The sequence below is a fragment of the Streptopelia decaocto genome (assembly GCF_964273445.1).
Source record: "Streptopelia decaocto genome assembly, chromosome: 8".
Taxonomy (NCBI): Eukaryota; Metazoa; Chordata; class Aves; order Columbiformes; family Columbidae; genus Streptopelia; species Streptopelia decaocto.
The window spans coordinates 20,079,886-20,100,163 of NC_138662.1; the positions used below are offsets into that span (position 1 = coordinate 20,079,886).

At 52.5% G+C, this 20,278-nt stretch overlaps 1 protein-coding gene and 1 long non-coding RNA gene across 5 annotated transcripts; one reads left to right on the forward strand and one right to left on the reverse strand.

Moving 5' to 3' along the window:
* Positions 1-276: 276 nt before the first annotated feature.
* GATA2 (GATA binding protein 2) lies at positions 277-11,316 on the reverse strand. 3 transcript variants are annotated; one of them, XM_082059847.1, is made up of 5 exons: positions 10,955-11,316; positions 9,643-10,242; positions 6,815-6,960; positions 3,775-3,900; positions 277-2,905 (listed from the first exon to the last, which is right to left on the reverse strand). In XM_082059847.1, exons 1-5 carry the CDS (start codon positions 11,181-11,183, stop codon positions 2,606-2,608), a joined length of 1,401 nt encoding a protein of 466 aa, XP_081915973.1. In that variant the 5' UTR covers positions 11,184-11,316; the 3' UTR covers positions 277-2,605. The 3 variants fall into 3 exon arrangements, with proteins under 3 accessions (XP_081915973.1, XP_081915972.1, XP_081915974.1); XM_082059846.1 differs by having other exon boundaries at positions 6,815-6,993; XM_082059848.1 differs by lacking the exon at positions 10,955-11,316 and adding an exon at positions 10,545-10,694 and having other exon boundaries at positions 6,815-6,993.
* Positions 10,752-19,933, forward strand: LOC309443140. Of its 2 annotated transcripts, none has more exons than XR_014184739.1 (3): positions 10,752-10,859; positions 10,972-11,062; positions 19,795-19,933. It is a non-coding gene; the product is annotated as an uncharacterized lncRNA (long non-coding RNA). The 2 variants fall into 2 exon arrangements; XR_014184740.1 differs by lacking the exon at positions 19,795-19,933 and adding an exon at positions 11,323-11,955.
* Positions 19,934-20,278: the final 345 nt, after the last annotated feature.

The following is a 20,278-nucleotide window of genomic DNA, read 5'->3' on the forward strand; positions in this document are numbered from 1 at the left end:
GCATTTAACTGCGCGACCTCGTCACCCCAAAACGGCACCGGAGAATGAGCTTTTGTACCTGTGCTTTTTATACTAAATCACTCACCAACTACTTGTTTTGTCCTACCCTGGTAGGTACAAATAGGTACTGAGGTACCTATATAGGTAGGTATTGAAATATCAATAGGCGGCTCTGCATAAAGTTTAAGCTAATAATTCTGCTGGCAACAATGATGGTAATTTTTCCTTTCTCCCTATGAAAAGCAGCCGTTGTGACATGAAACTGGGCACAGGTACTTTCACAAAAAAGGTATTTTATTATTCTTAGCAATATTCACCTTGAAGGAATATGAGGAGAGCATACACTTTTTACAGACAATATATAAACATGTTGTACATAATTAACAATAACTTAGTTCACTAATCCAAAAAATAAGCGAAATAAAAAAATTATAATAAAAACAGAAAATACTGCAGAATTTTATTTTTTATGCTGATACAAGTACAAAATAATTTAAATCTCGACTGCCGTTGTCTATGCTGCAGTGACTGACGATATATTGCACTTTGTCAACTGTATCAGTAATCCCTGTGTGCCACCCACGTCCCTTCCCGCCCCTGCCCAAATCCTACGGAAATTTGAGTTGGGTACAAATAATGTACAACTGTACCATTGTGAAAGGTAAAAAGTAAAAAAGACCCAATTTTTTAACCTCAGTAGATTAAAAACTCTTATTATTTCTCCCAACCAATTTAGCTTCCCGTTTATTTCCGCTTCTTTACAAAGTGCAGCTATATGCCCGTGCAGACCAGAAAAAGGAGGAGAGCGGGATTTTCATGGCTGCTTGGTTCTTAATTCATTATTGAATATTGGAATTACACGTTTAGAACAAAAATTAATATACATCCATTCAATTTGTTTCATTGTGTTTTTTCATTAGAGCGGGACTTTTGCAGTAAAGAGACAATTGGCTTGATCCAAAAACAAATAACATAGAAAAACCCCAACAACAACAACAAAAAAAAAAAAGTTAAAAAATAAGAAGCTTGTCACAGAGTTAAGCTTAACGTGGTTTACATTATCAAACCCCTCTGTTCATTGGGGCATTTTCATCAGAAGTATAGCTAAATATGTACATTGTATGTTATACTGGAGCTTGTGTTCACGAGAGGCATCGGATCATAACAATCAATAGAATACACTTCACATTGGTAATAGCTTTGTTTGCGCTCATTTACGTACATTATAGTTTAATAATGGGAGATTTAATTATTTTTTTTAATTTTTATTTCTTTTTTTTGTATAAAATACGCTCCGGAAAAGGGCCGTTCCCTTTGGAATGATGCTTTCCCTCGCCTCATCAGCTGTCGCCGCGTCTGGGATCTGAGGGATGTGTGAAGCTCAGAAGTGATTGTCTCTCTCTCTTTCCCCCCCTCCAGTGATCTCAACTTCATCTTCCTGCCCTTGGTCCCGTCCACGGGGTCCCGGCCGCTGTGAGTTTACCCAAGCAGCTCAGCTGCATTTTTAAGCGACAGCTGCAAACACAACACAACAAAAATGCTTCAACCTCCAAAGGCTGCGAGCTGGATGGTTTTTATGCCCTGCGATGCGACGGTTTTTTGCTGTGCTCAAGTCAGCTGCGACAGTTTGGTCAACGCGTGTATCTCACCCCTCTCGCCAGCACAGGATTTGCTTCCCAAGAGGTTTGTTTTGCCCCAACATTTTGTCTGATCGGGCTGTTTTGAGAAATAAAGTAGCTGGTGGAGGGGGGGGGAAGCTATTTTTTTTAAATAAACCTTTCATGTTAGGGGAAAAAGAATGAAGAAATTACGGCAAAATAATCACCGTCTTGGGCGCATTAAAATCCTGATTACGGCAACATTTTTGCTTTGTTCTACCCCCCCCAAATCTTTTCCCCCTTCCTAGCAGTTATTTTGGATTAGCTCCATCTATCTGTCATACCAAGGGGGCTGCTGGATATGCCCCCCCCCCTCCCCTTGTTTCGAAGGCAGGTTTTCTTACAGGGTGTAGCCATTGCAAACAACAGCACAAAAACATGTAATCAGAGGGGTTGCGGCTTTTTGTGGAAAACAAGAGCAAAATAAATATGACTTTGTGTTTGATTTCATGTTTAAAAATTACGGTTTTATAAAGATGTCCTTTTTTTAATCCTTTTTTCCCCATCCCAAACAAAGTCCACGATAGAAATCCAGCATGTCTGGCTTCCAGTGAGCCGATTCCATCCTGGGAAGCTGCTTATATCTCTTTACAATATTCACAGTAATAACAAAGAGAGAAAGGAAAGCCAGTTCCGAGCCTTTTCCTTCAGCTTCTGCCACCTTTTCCTTCCTGCTGGACCATTAAGTATCGAACAGGTGAGTTCTTTTTTTTCCTTATACCTGAGGGGGCAAAGTGCATTACAGGCACCACTACACGTTTCTGCAGAAGACCGATGGGTCAATTTGCGAGGTTTTTAGGTCCAGCGTTAAGAGTTAAACCACACGGGAGCAAAGATCCCCTTTCGCCATCCCTACATTCTCCTCCTGGCAGAACATTTTCTTACTTGGGTGTCGTCTTAGGCAAAGCCCCGCGTTCTTCACCTCGGGGGGGTTCTCTCGCCGGGTTTTATCCCATGGCCGTGACCATGCTGGACGGGTGCGGGTGTCCGAATGAGATGCTGGAGGACGGGTGGATGGGGGTGGGCGTCGGTAGGATGTGTCCGGAGTGGCTGAACGGTGGCAAATGCCCCATGGGCGCCATGTGGCTGGCGAGGGCGGCGGCGCTGAACGGGGACGATTTCTCCTGCATGCACTTGGACAGTTCCTCAAAACACTCGGAGCCCTTCTTGCTTTTCTTTGATTTGTTGGACATTTTCCTATTCCTGGTCTGAATTCCTTCCTTTTTCATGGTCAGAGGCCTGTTCACCTGCAAGAAATGAGAAAATCAGGCTCATGCAGACAAAATGACCTTATTGTGCAAAAATGAAAATATTTGGACAGCCCCCATGTGTTTTTCCTGGATGGAGACCTTTTTCTGGCCAAAAAAAAAATGGTGTTTCTCTCTGCAGAACTTGTTTATATTGATTTGTTTAACAAAACCACACACACAAAAAAAGCCCTAGACATGAAAAACAAATTGAACTGAATTTGGCAGCTGATGACTCTCTTTCCTGTAGGCTTACCCTCAGTCCTTGTTCGTTTCCTAATAGAAGAGATCAAACTAGAAGGCACATGTTGACCCAAATTCAGTCCTTAGACATGAGCAATCTTGTACCAGTAACCTCCGTTACTTAGAATTTAAATGATGTTCCAACATATCAAGTGATTCCTGGTTAGCATTAATTTCTTAAAATATGTATTTATGTATATATATATATATATAAAATAAGACAAAGCCTTAGATATAATTCTTTTTAAACAAAATCAAAGTGAAGATGCCCCATCGGGATTAATTTTTGCACAGAGCCCATTCCAAACGGCCTCTGTGTTTCTGGAGGGAAATAACACACAAAACATGCTCAGTTTAAAAAAGCCAACAAACAAGTGTGGTGGTTCTGTTTTGCCTGATTTGCCCAAGCGTTAGAAGCCAAGCTAATACATTGTAATGTCACTGAACTTAGCATCACTATGCTGACAAAGAATGGCTGTCACTTCCCAGGGGAACCTTAGAGACGGGGGAAGGAATAAAACAACAACCAAAACCCTGAAAGCAATAAAAGCCCAGTGTATACCGTGCAGTTAAGACATCAAGCCCAGCCAGGCAAGCAGCGACACATGAGATGAGTAAATACTCACATTGTGCAATTTATAGTAGAGTCCGCAGGCGTTACAAACTGGGTCCCCGTTTGCGTTACGTCGCCATAAGGTCGTGGTGGTTGTCTGACAGTTGGCACAACAAGTCCCCGCTCTCCGTGCCGCTGACTAACCAAAAATACAGAAAATAAAACCAAAAAATTGAATGTATTGGCAGGAGGAGGGAGATCATGAGAAAGGTCAAGTCGGGCTGAATATTTAGGTTGGGTAGAACTAGTTACTATGATTTTTACAGAGCATGAGGGCTGAAGGAAATCTGTCCGGTTTATGTCTTGTGGCTGTTTGGGTTTGGTTTAAATTCAATGTTCTCCTATGCGGGCGGCAGCTCCAGCCCCACGGCACCCCGTGTGTGCAGGGGACATAAGGAGAGAAACAATGCATCTCTAACTCCACAAACAAACATTTCAGAGGAGAAAACGACATCCGATTTGGTCAGGTCTTCCCTTTGCAGGATTCTAGGATGCGTCGTGAAAATGCATTTGCCTCCTTTTTAATTCTTGTGTCTTAAATGACCAATTTCATTTGTGCCGATGTTGGGACTGGGTTTGAAAAGAGGAATGATCCTAAAGAATGTGATTTTTTTCCCCCTACTCTGGCCCTTTAAAGATGGACACAAAAGAAAACCAACCGCATTACTTAACTGGGTGCAGTATTTATCAGAGCCATCACTGAAAATTCAGTTTCCATTTACAAGTGAAAGGGAGAAAACAAAACCGGCTCCAACTTTCTTTAAATATTTAGCAAACCAAATTTCATGCCTTGCAGCAATGATTCCACTGACCCGTCTGCCGCCTCTGTCCCTGCTCAGTGCCTTGGCTGACAAGCCCTCAAACAACCGTCTTCATAAAGAAAGCACACACCAAAAAATCCACCATCCTTACTTAAACTATTGTTCTGCTGAAACCGAGGTGGGGGGAAAGAAAAATGCCCAAACATTCACCCACCTCCCAAAACAAGAACAGGAAAAGTAGAGCAGCAGGCAGCCAGTAATTTCTGGATGGGCCCTTGTCTAGCAGACCCTACAATAATACGCTCTTTGTGCGAGCACGCGATCGTATAAAGTGTTACGGAGGGACTAAGTGCACCCCGTATTTTGGGAAATAATTTTGTATTGGAAAGCTTCAGCCCTGCCTCTGGAAGTGGTCAAAATACAACCCATTTCTCTGCAATTGGATTAATGCTGAGGACTCAATATTTTCTTTCCTTAAATTAGCAGAGTTTACTTTTTAACGCGTATCAGTGGTGGTGATTTCCCCGCGGCCTTGCTCCCTGGATATTTTTGCAATTAAGCCACTGAGAGGCATTGGGTGAAGCAGCAGCAAAGCTCAGAATCGCGGCGAACAGTCCTGGGGTGGGTTTCCCGGACAAGCGCTTTATTTCATTCCCTGCTCTGCCGGGTGCCGGTGCCGCTCGGACTGAGCTAAAGAGGAGCAGCGGGTTCTGTTCGCGCTCGCTCCCGATTTACGCCCTGGCCCTCTGTAACTTTCCCAAAGCTGATGGACAACTCGGCAGCTTAAGGCAAGAATCAGGCCCTGGGAGACTCATATATTCCAGTCTCTTACTCGCCTGTGAGATGAGGCCAAAGGCAGAAAGAGGGGGTACCCCCTACCGCAAGTACACTCATGCAACCCAAACACAATTAATGCCAGACTTCCAAGCACTGACATTATTAATATGATTGCTTTGCTATTGCATGTCAGATGAACGAGTTCCCAAAGATGGCCAAACAAACTACAGTGGAAAAAAAAAAAAGGGGCAATAAACAAAGCTGTAAATCAGTTAAAAACAAAACATTGAAACAACTAAACTGCAAGAAAACCTCTCCAGTGCCCCCAAAACCTCTCGCGGGGAGCGGAGTGTAAGAGTCTCCTAACACAGGGGAAGGTGGAAACCCATGTTTGCATATTTGAGATGGCTTTAGTGATACTCGGCTCTGCTGCTTAACTCTGTGGCCTGTCCCATTCAGGCTGGAAAGCACTTGAGCCTCCGAGACGATAATGTTTCACTGTTGTCTTAACATTTTTCTATATGTCAGTCACTTTAGAAGGCGAGTCATTAAGAAGCTCGCATAGTTGAAATTCTGACTCACGACAGAAATCTTCTGTATCCCATCCCAGTGTTGGAGCAGTAATGCCAATTTTCTGCTCTCCAAACCTCATTGAAATGTGCCCACGAATAGCTGAGAGACTTAGGCACCATAAATCACAAAGCTCCAAAAAAATATATTTATTATTCTTAGCATTTTACGCATTATTTGTGGAGTAGAGTGTATTAGAAATTTCAAAACAGCAAGCACAACTGGCAAGGCTTGCCTATAGAAACTCTCTAAAGCTTTTAGAGTCAGGAAACAGATACACAAGGTTTCCTTATCTTTAACGTACAGATATCCGGATAGGAAACTACTACCAGGAGCTTAGAAAGGACTTTTTTTTTAAAATCACTCAAATGAAAATACAAAGTATAGGTGACTCCATGGAAAAATAATAGGATTTTTTTAAAAAAACAGTAGGGGATTGTCTGGGGAGGGAACCAATATTAATATTGCCAGAGAATATAAGAGCGAAAATTACTTCATGGCTTTTATACAAATAATTATTAAGTAGGGAGCAGTAGCTTTGACTCATCTGATTTGTTTTGCTTTTTGGAGCTGGAACTTTTTTTGTTAGCGCACGGTGGAGGACATTGGCTCTCATAACCCTTTCGCTCCCGGTACGTGCCCAAAAACCTCCCGAGAGGCCAAATAAATGAGGAATTAAATTAAAAGCTGTCAGCCGAGGATAAACGGGGAGACGGACACACGATACCCCGCGTGTATTGCGAGCGGCGGGGAGGCTGGGGACGGAGGGGTCCGTGCCGGGGGGCGCAGGGGACGGGGGGGACCTGCCCCGCGGCGCAGCGGTGACCCCGCTGTGACTGACCCCCCCACGCCGGGCTGGGCGAGGATGAGACACTTTGACTTGTGCCTGCGTGTGGTCCCTTTGCCTAATTTATCCCCAAAGCCAGGAGAAGCAGAGACACCTACCAGCCTTCGTTTCGGTTTAATGAGAGGTCGGTTTTGACCGTTCATTTTGTGGTAGAGCCCGCAGGCGTTACACAGGTAATGCCCGGTGCCGTCTCTTCTCCAGAGAGGGGTGGCAGTTGCTCCGCAGTTCACACACTCTCTGCCTTCTAAATGGAAACACGAAGAAACCGGATTTCTTTCTTTAAAAACAAATTCACAAAAGCTTTTTGCATTGTCCTTTAGGCATTTTCCAGAAGTCAAAACAGTGTGTTAATTCAAGCACAGTCAGACAGCAGTGACATCTACAGCACATGCAGCAAGGAGCTCAGCGTTCCGCAAACGCCCGGACTCCGGTGAGTTATTTTATGTCACGATCACAAATAGGCAGCTCTCTCTGCAAGGTGAGAAAGAGTGACACTCTTATTGTGTCAGATGGAAGTTGTCATTTCAATAACGAGAACTCCCTTAATCTGCGCCGGGCACCGCTGCCGTATCTATTGCTCTCCGAGGGTTTGATCCTGTGTTCTCCCGTCACAAATACACACACACCAACACACACCTGCGAACACACAAAACGCTGAAGAGAGAGTCAAAGGAAGGGGCTTTCTAGAATTAAATCTAAGCCGAAAGACCTCCCGCTCTGTGCTTTCTTTTTGTTGCAAATGCTACGGGATGAGAAAATAAAGCAGAGCAGCCTGGGAATGGATACAGAATGCCAAAGGCTCAATTATGATTTCTGTTCTTAAGGCAGAAAAAACACTGTTAATGCTGATCTTTGAGGAAGTTCGGTTTCAGCAAGCTCTCTGGAAATCACTGCTAAAAACAGGCTTGGAGTTCTTTTCTGTTTCTGTGATTTTACAACAATACAGTTTGGATTTGGTAGGGAGCAGTTTAGCTTATGACTGCTTCATTATTAGTTCTAGTGGCCCAATGTGGGAAACAGGGCATTGTAGAATGGTTCTATTAAACCCCAGCATGTAACTCCTAGATATCTGTTTGTGCCTCAGAAAGCCCTCTGCTAAAAGTTCATTTTCCTCCGATGGTTCGAGGGCAGGTCTGCTTAATATAGAAATCTCTCTTAATATAGTTTATGCAAATCCTACAGTATTTAGCTGGAGAGGAAATTCTTTTTTGCTAATAACTGCAGCAGGCCACGTTGAGTTCAGCGGGGCTTGTGTCTCCTTTAATCTAGGGAGTGGGTGGCTTTTAAACAACACAGTCTACAGTGAAAAATGAGGGGAGCTCTCGGCGCTGCATTTGGAGCTTTTGTCCCTCCTAGGGCAGGAAGCTGCAGGAGTCGCCGTGTCGTGAGTCTTAGTTTTCCTACAAAAACACTGAGTGGTCACGAACTTTCCCCAGTTCCTTGCACAGGGGGCTCCCTTACAGAAAATAAAAATCACCCATCAAACACAACAAAACAAAAGCTTCTTACTTCCCCCTTGAATAAAATCATCGGCAACTCAGGACGTCAATTAAAAAGTGCTTTAGATCCCTTTAACTTCAGAGACCTGGGTCTTGAATCTGTTTCCAAACTCGGGAGGCTCGGGCTGCTAATTGCCTTGACTTACTATTCTCTGTACTACTGAAAAGTACATATACATAATGGCAACTGTATTTAAATAATGGCAGAGGGAGTGTTTTTCCCCTCGGAGGAGCCATTTGAAACAGAGCTGATGAGCTTGTACAATAGCTGATATTTTTGTTGCAAAACTCGTAAGAGATCGCATTTCTAAATTATTGTCTGCTTTAAAAATAAATGCATGCGGTGCATTCATTAGCATAGATGTGCTGTGATAGATAAGAATACACACACAAAACCATATACAGCCATTTATTTTTCAAGGGCTATCTAAATTCAATCTCAATATACCGTGTTTCATTTCCTTCCCTGGCTGAGGATGTTAAACCAGGAAGGTTGGTAGAATTACACGAATTGTCTTAATTTGTCTGTCTAGCTGCACGATTAGAGTGATTTCAAAATGGCATCAAAACTTCGCCCATCACCTAATTCGCCGATTTAGGACCGCGCTTTTCTGAAGCAACGCAAGGATGGGTCGTGAGTACAGAAAGGGTCTGCAGTCAGTCGTTTGGAAACAGATATGTCTAGTTAAGGGAGGGAAAAAAAAAAAAAAAGGAGCATTTTCTAGTTAAATTTAGGCTGAAGTTAGTGACGACTGGACACCTTAGGCTTTCACACTGGTATGTAAACTGTATTTGAACTTTTGCTCCTGTAAAACGTGAAGGAAATAAGGCCCTTTGCGATGTGCAGCGGCCCGGCCGGGTGAGTTTCGCTTTCATCCTGCGCCGGGGCCTGGGTTCGTATTAACGGAGAGCCGGGAAATGATCGAGGGAGAAACACCTATCGCTAGGACGGCTCTGCGTGGAAGCCATGGGGGTTTTTCCTGACTTGGGGAGCAGGGTCGGGCTTGAGCCCCTCTAGGTGGCCAAGGGCAGCTTTTTCTCTCCAAGGGAAACTTTTTTTCCTCATGTAAATCCCTCTTTGTACAGCTCGATCCTGCACCGGTCCCCACGTCCCTCGGCCCCATCTGAGTGCCCTGGGGCCGGTGCCCGGCGGATCAGCAGCCGCTAAGGATGTGTTGGCACCCACAGCAGCCAGGTGCGAGCTCCATCCTCTAGTTTAAAACCCCAGAAAAGTGGGACCAAGCCGTCACTTGCCGCCCTGTCCCCAAGAGAGCTGCCACAAGCACCCAGCTCACAGCAGCCTGCATCCTCACCCCCAAAGAGCCAGCAAAGCCAACCGCGGCACACACGCACCCCCCACCTCAGCCCTTCCACCCCGGGGACGTGGCCGGTGCGCGATGGGACAGGTCGCGGGGTGCAACACTCACCCGAACAGGATCTGGCCTTGCTTCGTGGCTTAGGGGTGAAGCTGGACGCGGGGCCCCCCAGGAAGCTGCCGGGGTGGAAGAGGCTGCTGCTGTAGTCGTGGGCGGCCGGCACGTAGGAGGGGTAGGTGGGGATGGGGTGGTGGGTAGAGGGCTGAGCCCCCATGCTGGTGAGGCTGCTTCTGAGCGGGCTGGCGCTCTCCATCTTCATCCCCTCTGACAGCGACACTTGGTACTTGATGCTGTCTTTGTCCTCCTGCCGGGCTCCAGCAGAGGATGAAGGGGAGGCAGCGCTGGTGGAGTTGGGGTCTGGAGACACTTCCTTGGGAGGGGTCGGGGGGAAACCAAAGAGGTGGGAGCCAGAGTGCGAGGCCGGGGTGAGCGATGACACAGAGGCGGTGCTGGACGTGCTGCTGCCTGGGTACACCGAGATGGCCCCGGGCGCTCCCGCCGCCGAGGGGTGCAGGGGGGTCTTGGTGAAGGGGTTGACGGTCCAGGGGTTGTGGTGATGGGCAGACAGTGCCGCCTTGCTGCTGTCCAGCCAAGGGATCCCGGGGCTGTGGATAAGATGAGGCCGGCACATTTGACTCCCGGTCAGGCGGGCTGTAGGAACACAAGAGCGTTTGGGATCAGCATGAGGCAGCTCAGCCCGAAGCAGCTCTGGGAAGTCCCCCAGCTTCCCAGTCTGCGGGCAGCCGGAGGGGAGCCGGGCATGGTGAGAGATTTCACAACCCGGGGAAGGGCAGCCAGACTGGCACAGCGGCCCCTTCACCCCGGCACCGCCGAGGGAGATACCAGCCAGCCCCGTAAGAGCCATGGGCAGCAGGGGGGGAACCCAGCCACCCGGGGCAGTAGCAAAGGCCCCCCCATGCCTCCCGCCCCACCCTGGGGAATAAACAGCAAACCCATTTCTGCTCTGTCTTCCGAGCAGCCGTAATGTGCTCTGTCTGGCTCCTCAAAACACCCCTAAAGAAAATCCATCGCCGATTTGAATCGGTTTCTATTTTGCATCCGGGAAGCAGCCGTGTCTGAGAAGTTTTAGCCTGTGCACACACTATTTCCCCTTCCTCTCTCACCTCCCCCCTTTCTTTCCCTCCCCTCCGCCAGTCCTTGGTTATCTCTAGGGTTAAAAATCCACCCGTGCCTCCCTTTCTATCCTGTTTTCTTAGATCTCCTTTCCTCCTGGCTCCGACACACCAAGCGAAACTCTTCGCCTCCATGTAGGACACCCGCGGCCCGAACGAAGGGGCCGGGGAGCAGAGGCGGGTGGGGAAGGGGCCGGGGGTGCAAAGGAGAGCAGCGGGTGCTGATTTACCGTGTGCCTGGCTGTAGGAGACCCTGGCCCGGGCATGGGCGGAATTGGCGTAGTAGGGATTGCCCTGGGAATCCAGGTGGTTGAAGAAGACGTCGACTTCATCCGGAGGTAGGAGCTGCGCTGGTTCCATGTAGTTGTGAGCCAGTCCGGGATGGTGGCTCTCGGGGTGCTGCCCGTTGAGCACGGCGTGGTGGGCCATCCAACGAGGCTGGTCGGTGGCCACCTCCATGGCCTCGGGGCTCCCCTCCCACCCGCCCCGGACCAGGAGCGAGCGGCGCTCGGTGGGGGAGGGTGGTGCTGCTTGGGGGGGCGGGTGGTGGCTTTTGGCGCTGCCGGTGGGTCTTAGTAGATGGGGTGGCTTTTCTTAGAGAGAAAACCGCCGGGTGAGCGGGGTGCGCCCTCGGAAGGGTGGGGGAGGACCCCCGAAGTCAGCGTGTCCCTCTGTCAACAGGCGGGCGGCGGCGGCAGGTCCGGGGAAGCGCCGGGGCAGCACCTGTAGGGAGAGACGGGCGGGTTAGCGGCTCCGCACCCCCGGGTGCGCTGCCCGGCTCCCGACCGGCTTGTTTGCCCTGAAGTCAATGGATGGGGAGGGGGAAGCAGAGCCCCTCCCCCCTTCCAAAAATATCCTCTCCTCTAAAGTCCTGGCCTTGCGCCCCCCCTGCTCATTGCCCCACAAAATAAACAGAGATCCCATTTCAAACTCTTTACCAAAAAAAAAAAAAAAAAGAGGAAAAAAGTGGCAAAAAGCTTCCTTTTTCTTTTTTCCCCCCGCTCTCGCTACAAACGTCAACAGGAGTTTTTCCAGCTGGCTTCAAAAGCGGGGTAAAAAAAGGAAGAACGGCCGATCTAATATAGCGTAATTCTAGCAAAAACTCCGACTGACACAAAAGGAGAGGAGAAAAGGGAGGGGAGAGAAGCAGAAGAGGGGGGAGAGAAGGGTGTTTAGCGAAAGCAGGGAGTGCGCCCTGGCAGCGGCGCGGCGCCCCCTCCTCCCCGCGCCCCACACTTACCCGGCGCGGGAGGCAGGGTGCTCCGCGGGTGGGTGCTGATGGATGCCTTGGAGGATGCGAGCGCCGCGAAGAAGGGGAGAAAGCGGGGGGGGGGGGGGAAGAAAATGAAAAAAAAAATGCGGGGGGGGGGGGAGCAAAGCGAGCGCGGCAGGAGGAGAGGAGGCTGGATGGAGGGTGTTACTCAGATGGCAAAGCCGCTGCTCTGGCCGGCTCGGTCCCATCCCCGCGCATCCTATATGAGCGCTGGCGCCAGCTGGCCGCGGCGCCGCAGACGGGCCGGGGCGCGCAGGGCCGGCGGCCGGGCCAGCCAATCCCGCCGCCCCACACCGCCCCCAACCGCACCCCCGGCCCCAAACGGAGCCGGCCCGGGGCGGGGGGGAGCGCGGCGCAGACCCCCCCCCTCCTCCGCCCCTCTGCCCCCGCCCGCAGCATCTTCGCCCGGCAGCGCCGTGGGGGCTTTCCCCGCCCGGGCTCTGCACGCCCCTGCGGGGCGGGGACGGCAAAATAGGGGGGTCCCGCCGGGGTGTGCGGGGGGGGGGGTGAGCGAGGATGGAGTGCGGGAAGGGCTCGGCGATGGGGCCGGGTCCGTCGGGCGCTGCCAGCGGCGCCGCCGGGATGCCCGGGGCTGGGGGATTGGAAATCGGCACCGGGGAGATAAATACATTAAAATCCCCTAAATCAGGCACAGCAGAGCGCAGCCGGGAGCAGGACAAACCCCAGCGTGGTCGTTCCCATTACGGTGGTTTGAAATAACTGGCTGAATAGGGAAAAAAAAATAAAGAAGAAATAAATGCGAGGCTTTGCGCCAGCCCGGGGAGCCGGTACGGCGAGGAGGGCCCGGGCAGCGGGGCCACACCGGGCGGGCTGCGGGGCAGGGTGGGATCCTGCCCGGCTCCCCGGCCTGCAGCGCTGGGACCGGGCCGGGGATGGGCTTTGCTTGTGGCTGCGGCAGAGCACGGCCAGGCCCGGGGAGCCCAACCGGGCCGGGGCCGAAGGGCGCTTGGGGACCGGCTGCAGCAGCAACCCCGATTTTAATTCCTTCTCCCAATTTTTTTTAAACAGTTTTAATGTTTGCAATTAATTGTGTGCTTTGGGCCGGGGAGGAGAGGCACAGCCCGAATCAACAGGCGTTTGCTGCGGAGCTTGTAGCGCAGCACGAGTCGGGTATGGCCAGGGCCCGGGTTGGTCTCCGCTACACCAGAAAGTACCAAACCTGTCTGGTTTTGGGGCGGAAAAGAATAATAATGGGAAAGTCACAATCAACCCCCCAGAGCGCGGCCGGGCGCTGCTGCAGATCTCGTTTCCCTGGCGCTCCCCTCCCATTCCTCAGCCGCTGCTTTCGGGGGAAAACGGAAACGCTCGTAGCAGCCCCTCAAACCTCCCGAGCAGGGATGCAGGGCGAGCAAACCGTCCCCCGCCCGGGGAGCGGGGCAGGGGGTGACACAGAACGGCCCCTTCGCCCGCCGGGCAGCGGCCGCGGCTCCGGCCCGACGGCGCGGCCGGGACGAGGGACGCGGGAGCCGGTCGGTGCCGTGCGGGCTGTGCCGGGCTCTGGGGGGGTGATGCTGGCGCGGGGAGCGGGGCGACCCTGAGGATGCCGCTGCCGCTGCTGCCCCCGCCGCCGCCCCGCTCGGCGCTGCCCCCAGGGCCGCCCCCCGGCGGGCAGCGCGGGGGGCTGGGAGCCGGAGCGGCCTCCCCCGGCCCGGCCGCCCCAGTCACTACGACGCCGGGGCTCTGACGTCACACGCCACTGCCAAATTCGCCAGGAAATGAACCTTTTTTTAAAAAATAATAACAATAATAATAATAATAATGACGGTAATAATAATAAAACTCCCTTTCCTCGCCGCGGAGCCCGTCTGGCCGAAGCGACACGGGGCTCCCTCCCTAACTGTTCCTCCACTACTACCCGTTGTACCCCACAAACGTCCCCCCAGAGGACCCCCGGCGCAGCAGCTCCCCGGGGGGACCCACAGCGCAGCCCGGGGGGACGGGGAAGTGGGGGCCGGGATGGGGCCGCCGGAGGCTGGGGCAGGGGGAGCCGGCATTGCTCTCCCCCTCCGTGCATCCTTTCCTCCTGCACCCCAAGCTCTGGTTGGCAACCCGCCCCCCCGCCCCTGCCCTCGGGGCTGCGCGGCGACGCCCGGAGCGCGGCGCCCCTCGGCCCCTCCTGCCGCCGGGGGGTCGCAAGCGGAGGCCCGGAGGCAGCTTCTCCGTCGGCTGCCGGGCGCGGAAGGGGCGGTGGAGGCGGCTTCTCCCGGGCCGGGCTGGGTGGCCCGGGCAAGCCGGGAACAGGCGTTGGGCCGGGCTTGGTGGGAGAGGGGCCGGGGCCGGGGAGGGCAAGTGCCCCCCGCGCTGCGGAGCTGCCTGCCCGCGGCGGAGCGTACGCGGGCGCCTTAGGCCGGAGGTGCCAGGGAGGAAAGGGAATCAAAACAAAATGGAAAAAAGAAACAAAAAAAGTTAAAAAGCAGAGAACCGAGCGAGCTTTCTAAAAATCCGGTTTCTCCCTCCGCGCCTGAAGCGAGACATGCACCAAAACCAGCACCAAAGGCACACAAATAACATCCCAAAACGGATTTTTTTTGTTCTTATATTTTTGAAAGAAGGGAAAAATATAAAATAAACGCAGGCGTTTGCAGGTAGGTTCCCAGCGCCTCGCTCTACCCGCAGCCCCGAGCTGCCGGCCCGGAGCGCACCGTGCCCGGGGGGTCCGTCCCCAGCCGGGATCGCCCCGGCCCCGCCGGCTCCGGCGAAACCCAGCGCCTCGCTACGCCCTTATTAATTGATATGGATGTTTTAATTATTGCTCGCCTGCCATCAGCACGGAGCCGCGATTTTTTTTTTCTCTTTTTTTTTTTGGTGGTGGGGGGGGAAGCGGGGTGGGCTGTTTGTTTTAGGCAGGTGATAAAATCGCAGTTAACGAGCTGATAATTCGTTCGTGTTTGTTTTAAAAGACAAATTGTAAAGATTAATCAGGCGGCTTGATTTATGGCGAGGCAGACCCCGGCGCTGCCCGGCCGGGGCTCCCTGAAGCCCCCGGCTCGGGTTACCCGGGGGCCGGCAGGCGAAACAAAACAAAAGGGGGCGAACGGGCAGCGGCGGCGGCTCCGGCCGCGCTGTCTTGTGCCGGGCTCCCGCCCCCCAGCTCGGCAGAGGGTCCGGCTGCCCCCTCCCCAATCCGCCGGGGTGCTGGCACTGCGGCCGGCGCCTGTTCGCACCCGAATCCTGCGGTTTGCACCCCTCCTCCCTTTGCAAAATAAATGACCCCTCCAGCAGGGATGAACGATTTCTGTTGAGGGAAGCGGTTTAATTCCCGTGGCTGAGCTGGGGGGATTTTCTAGAGAGCCGGCTCGCAAGATTTTACTTTTTATTTTCCCCCCACCGTGTGCCGCCCCTGCTGCCCACGTTTGGCGAGCGGCTCTCCACCGCTAAATGCCCCGGCGGCACGGCTGGGGTTTTTAATTGAATTAATTCATCCATCGGGAACAGCGGCAGCCTGCGCTGGCTGCTGGAGGCGAGCGGCTTAGCTCCGCTCCGCAGCCGCTGCGCACGGCTGGTTACACAGCTCTCCCCTCAATTTTCTGCCAAAACTCCGGGGAGAGGGTCTGCCCGGGCCCGGGATCTCCCTGCTCCTCACCCCGCTCCTTGCAAATCTCCTTATTTTCTCCCTTCTTTCTCCCCCACTTTTTCATTTTTTTCCGACACAACGTGCTCCGTTTTATTAACTTTATTTTGTTATTGCCGTTACAATATTTTTCTTTTTTTCTTCTTTTTTAATAAGGGAGCTTTCCCAGATCTGGGAGCACAACTGGTTATTTTGATTTGATTGACAAGTGATGTCATATCGTTAAGGGAGAGGGGAGACGACAACATGTTTTAGCAACAGTTAGTAACGCCATGTGATGGAGTTGACACCTATGCCCGGACAGAGGCGAAGGCAGAAAACAAATACCACCGGCCGTGCACACAGACCATTTATTTACACACCCGGAGTGGGGTTTCTATCCCCCCCGGTGAACGGAGACCCGGGGTGCAGCATCTCCCCCCGCTTCCCACCGCCTTTCCTCCGAACTACAACCCGCGGCGGCCGCAAGCAGGGAAGGCAGGAAAAGCTCCGTGAAAACACAGTGAAAGAGGGAGAGAAGCGCTCGGTCTCGGTACCCACGGGAGGTTTGCGAGCCCCGGGACGGGCCGGGGAAGGTAGCGGGGGGGGGGCGCTGGGAGGGCCGCTATGGGCTGGACCGCCCCAACCCCCCCGCCCCGGCAGGTAGAGGAGCAGCCGCCCGCAGGTAGGAGCCCCTCGCCCCCTGGTTTGCCCGCACTGGCAAAACACCCCCTCCCCGGGTTTATTATTCCTGTGGGAGTGATTTTTTTTTTGGAGAGGGGAAGTTCTCGCTTTCTGCCTTTTTAATTTATTATTTTTCGGCGTTTTCCTCCCTCTGGTCTGGGCTGCTTTGCTTTTCTTCTTCCCCCGGCCCTCCCGCCCTGCGTTACTAGCACGTATTAATGGCTGCTAATAGGGTTATAAAATGACACAGTTACCTCTTAACCACAAGACCCTGTTTAAGCTGCATTTAAAAAGAAAAAGAAAGAGACGACTCAGGGAATAAATCACGGAAGACTTAAATCTTTCTTGTGTTTTGGTTGTTTTGGTTTTGGTTGGTTTCTTTTGTTGTTGTGGTGGGTTTTGTTTATTTTTTTTTTGTAAATACTGTAGAAACTTCCTCGCCATCCCCCCATCCCGCAGCCGATTTCTGCGGGGCATTTCCCCGCCGTGGGAACTCTCGGTCCCAGCTTTCCTTCCGCCCTCACCTGCGCTTTGTCCGCAATTTACCCGGTGCCCCCGCAGCCCCCCGGCTCGCTCGACTGCAAATAAAGGGGAGGAAAAGCCCCGGAATGACCCAAACCTACCCACAAAAAACGCCTTTTGTGCAAGTTCTCTAAGAAAAACGCGTGGGGTGGATGCACCCGCACAGCTTTGTCCGGAAAAAGGTATCAATATTTTTTTTTTCAGGCGCTATCAGGAAAGATTTCGTTCGCAGGAGCTGGATGGATTATTATTATTATTATTATTATTATTATTATTATTATTATTATTATTATTATTATTATTATTATTATTATTATTATTATTAATTATTTTCGCAAGGTTACTTCGGGTGCAGCTGTTGCAGGAGGGAGCAAAGACGCCGATCCCGCAGGTTTGATTTGTTTCTCCACAAGCAAAACTTCAATGGGGAGGGACCGAGTCACCGGGGAGGGACCGAGCCGGGACCCGCGCTTGTCGCCCGCCCGGCACCGGCACCGCCCGCGGGGCTTAAACCAGGCCGGGGTTATAAAGATGCTCCGGGGAAGAACAATCCCCGCGACCAAAACCCGCACCCCCCTTAGTGAAATCGCTTTTCTTATTGAAATCGCCTCAAAGCCAGGCATGCTCCTCTCCTTGCTGCCTTTTTTTTTTTTCTCCCTTGCCTTCCAGCCTCTGCACCCCAAAGCAAAAGGAGGATAAAGAGGGGAACTTTGCACGTACAACAACAAAAAATAAAAAGAGAGAGGGGGGTGAAAGAGCCCGCGGAGAGGAGCGGCCCGGTCCCCGATGTGCCTGGGTAATTTTAAATCATGCAAAGCCCCGTAAAGCTGCTGCACGGGACTGGGACGGGAGGACTCCCCGGCAGGCAGGTGCAGGGGGAGCGGGGCCGGGCCCCGCCGGCTTTCCGGGCCACAACAAACCCTCGCAGCTTTTTTTTAATGCCCAAATCTGCCAACAATGGGAGCGAGGAGATAGGATGTGGCTGCGGGGAGGGGGCGCGGGGCTCTGTACACCCTGTCTCCGGGAAGTGTCTGCCTGGTCGCCCTGGGTGAAATGCAACTTTCCAAGATGGAGATTTAAATAATTACCCCGGTGACAATGGGGGGGGGAATATAAAAAAGCAGCACTCAAACCCAAAGGCGGCCCGGCGGCCCCGCTCCCCGCAGGGTGCCGGTGCGGAGAGCGCACCGGGTACTCTCCGGTCAGAGCCCCCGCGGTACCTCCGCTCAGCACAACCCCGGCCGGGCGGGAGGAGGCGGCGCGGGGGGTCCGGGCTCGCCGGGAGCATTTTTTGGTTCTTTTTAAAAACCTTCCAGCTTGTCCCCAAGGAAAACCGCCCCGAGCGGTGCCCTTCAGCAGCGGGACCCGCACCCCGGTGCGCTGCGGTGGCGGAGCCGTCGTGCCGGTGCCGCAGCCCCCGGGCCGCGCAGAGCCTCGCAGCCGCATCCCCTTACCTTGCCTTTCGCCCGTTCCTCGGTTTTCTTTCAGTTTTCCGCCCGATGTCTGGAAAGAGTCGGTTCTCCTCCTCCTAAGGCCGTTCCGCGGGCTGGGGAGGGGGCACCGGAGCCTCCCCCGCCTGCCTGCGCCGGGAGCTGCGGCTCTGTGCGGGCGGTGGGTGCGCGGAGCCCGGCGGAGGGGGCGGCCCGGGGTGCGCGCCGCTTAAAACTGGCAGCAGTTTTCGAGCTGAGCCCTTTTTTTTTTCTCCCTCCCTTCCCTCCTTCCCCCCTTTCCTCCCTCCCTCTCTTCTCCTCTCTCCCTTCTTTCCCTCCCCTTCTCTCTCTCACTCTCCCGCATTCAAGGATGGCACAGCGAGCCACTGTGTATTTATGTACATAATAAGGCAGCTCGTCCCCTCCACTTCATTTGCATCATTACAATATCTGTACAAGCACATCACATTGTCTGTTGCTTGCACCTTTTGTTACGGTTGCTGTCACAGTCTACGCGACTTGACTTTCATATTTTAAATGAATTGATATTATACCAACAACACACACAGTCACATCCCAGGCGCTGGGAAAGCCGCGGTCCCAACCGCTCCCGAGCCGTTCGCTTCTTCCACCGGATCCCAAGGAAGGTGGGGTGGGAGGATCCGCTTTGTAGCATCAATTATTCGTATCATTTTTTTCCTATTCGTATTAATTTTGTTTTCCACTCCCTAGTGAAGGAAATGTTTTGGGGTTTGGGGATTTTATTTTTTCTTGGGTTTTTTTTTTGTATAACCTCGTGTTTCTTCTCCCCCCTCTCCCTCCACCAAACTCAGTCTTTTATGCTGTGCACCTGCACGTAACAGAGGCAGCGGTGAAGCTGGAAGAGGCACAAGCAGATATTACGCCACGACTCGTTGTTATAGATAGGAAAGAAGCGGTAATTTACGTATCTCGTAGAGCACTGGGAAAATTCAGCCAGAACGAATGTTTTCGGAAGCGTTTGCGTGCCCAAGCCGCAGCTGGGCAATCCTCACCTGCTGGGTGTGTGCGGGGCTTTGGGGGGGGATCCCCTCGCCAAGCGCCCTGGATGGGGTGGTGGGCGCCGGGGGGGCCGCACCGAGATTCTCCTTGGGGGGCAGGTGAGAACCCCAACCCGGGGCTGCGGGAAAACCATATTAATGGAGAGACAAAGGCCGGACCGTCCCGGGGCGGGGGGGTTGGCCCTGCGGGAACGAAATACGGTGCAGGAAGAGAAGGAGAAAAGTTTCGCGGGAGAGGAATTATCATCATAATGGAGGTAAAAATGTGAGCAGAGGAAAGGGAGGGGGGAATCCTATTCTGCTGGCATTTTCTGTCTGTCTTTGTGATATGGTTCGGGGGAAAAAGGGTCCTTGATATGCGGTAGATAATTCTTATCAGCCCCACGCAGCCCATTTCCAAAGTAAGTGTTTTAATTACTCCTCCTGTATTACCCTTCATCCTCTGAGAGGAGATACATCGCCGGATTTATGCAGGGGGAAAAAATACAAAAGAATGCGGTATTAAAATATATACATATATCTATCCCACTCTTTTTTCCCTTGTGCCTAGGAAGAGGGAGACGCTGTCGCCAGCCGCGCCCTGGGATCGCCCCTGCACGGAACGACTCCCAACCGAGGGACCGTCGCTCACACAGAAAAACTGTGGGAAAAGCGGGGTTTGAAGCCTGCAGATTTTTTCCCAAGCGGGGACAGATGGGGGTGTCGGGGCCGGGGGCTCGGGGGGGTGAGATCGGCGGAGGCTCAGGGCTGCGCACCGCGGCTGTCCCGCACTGTCCCAGCGCCACCCCCCAGGTGCCACCGAGGCATTTGGGGCCAGGGGAGTGGAGGGGGTCGATTTTCCCCTCATGCCTCTGGAAGAGAAGGATGTTTTCTTCTGCCGTTTAGCTTTCGTACTAAAGATGTCATCTGAAAGTCTGGAAAGAAAGGGGGAACCGTGCTCTGCTCTCTTCCACGGTAACAACCATATTCTGCATATTGAAAAATATGATAGACAGTGGAGAAGGTGTTGGGTTTTTTTTTTTTTCTTTAAAAGA

Bases quoted from the DNA above. Each gene is read 5' to 3' on its own strand.
- GATA2 (XM_082059846.1), bottom strand. From the start codon at position 11,183: ATGGAGGTGGCCACCGACCAGCCTCGTTGGATGGCCCACCACGCCGTG. The intron at 6,994-9,642 runs GTGAGTGTTGCA...TTGTTTTTAAAG, and splicing joins CAAGGCCAGATCCTGTTCGG to AAAGAAATCCGGTTTCTTCG. The intron at 2,906-3,774 runs GTGAGTATTTAC...CATTTCTTGCAG, and splicing joins TCTACTATAAATTGCACAAT to GTGAACAGGCCTCTGACCAT.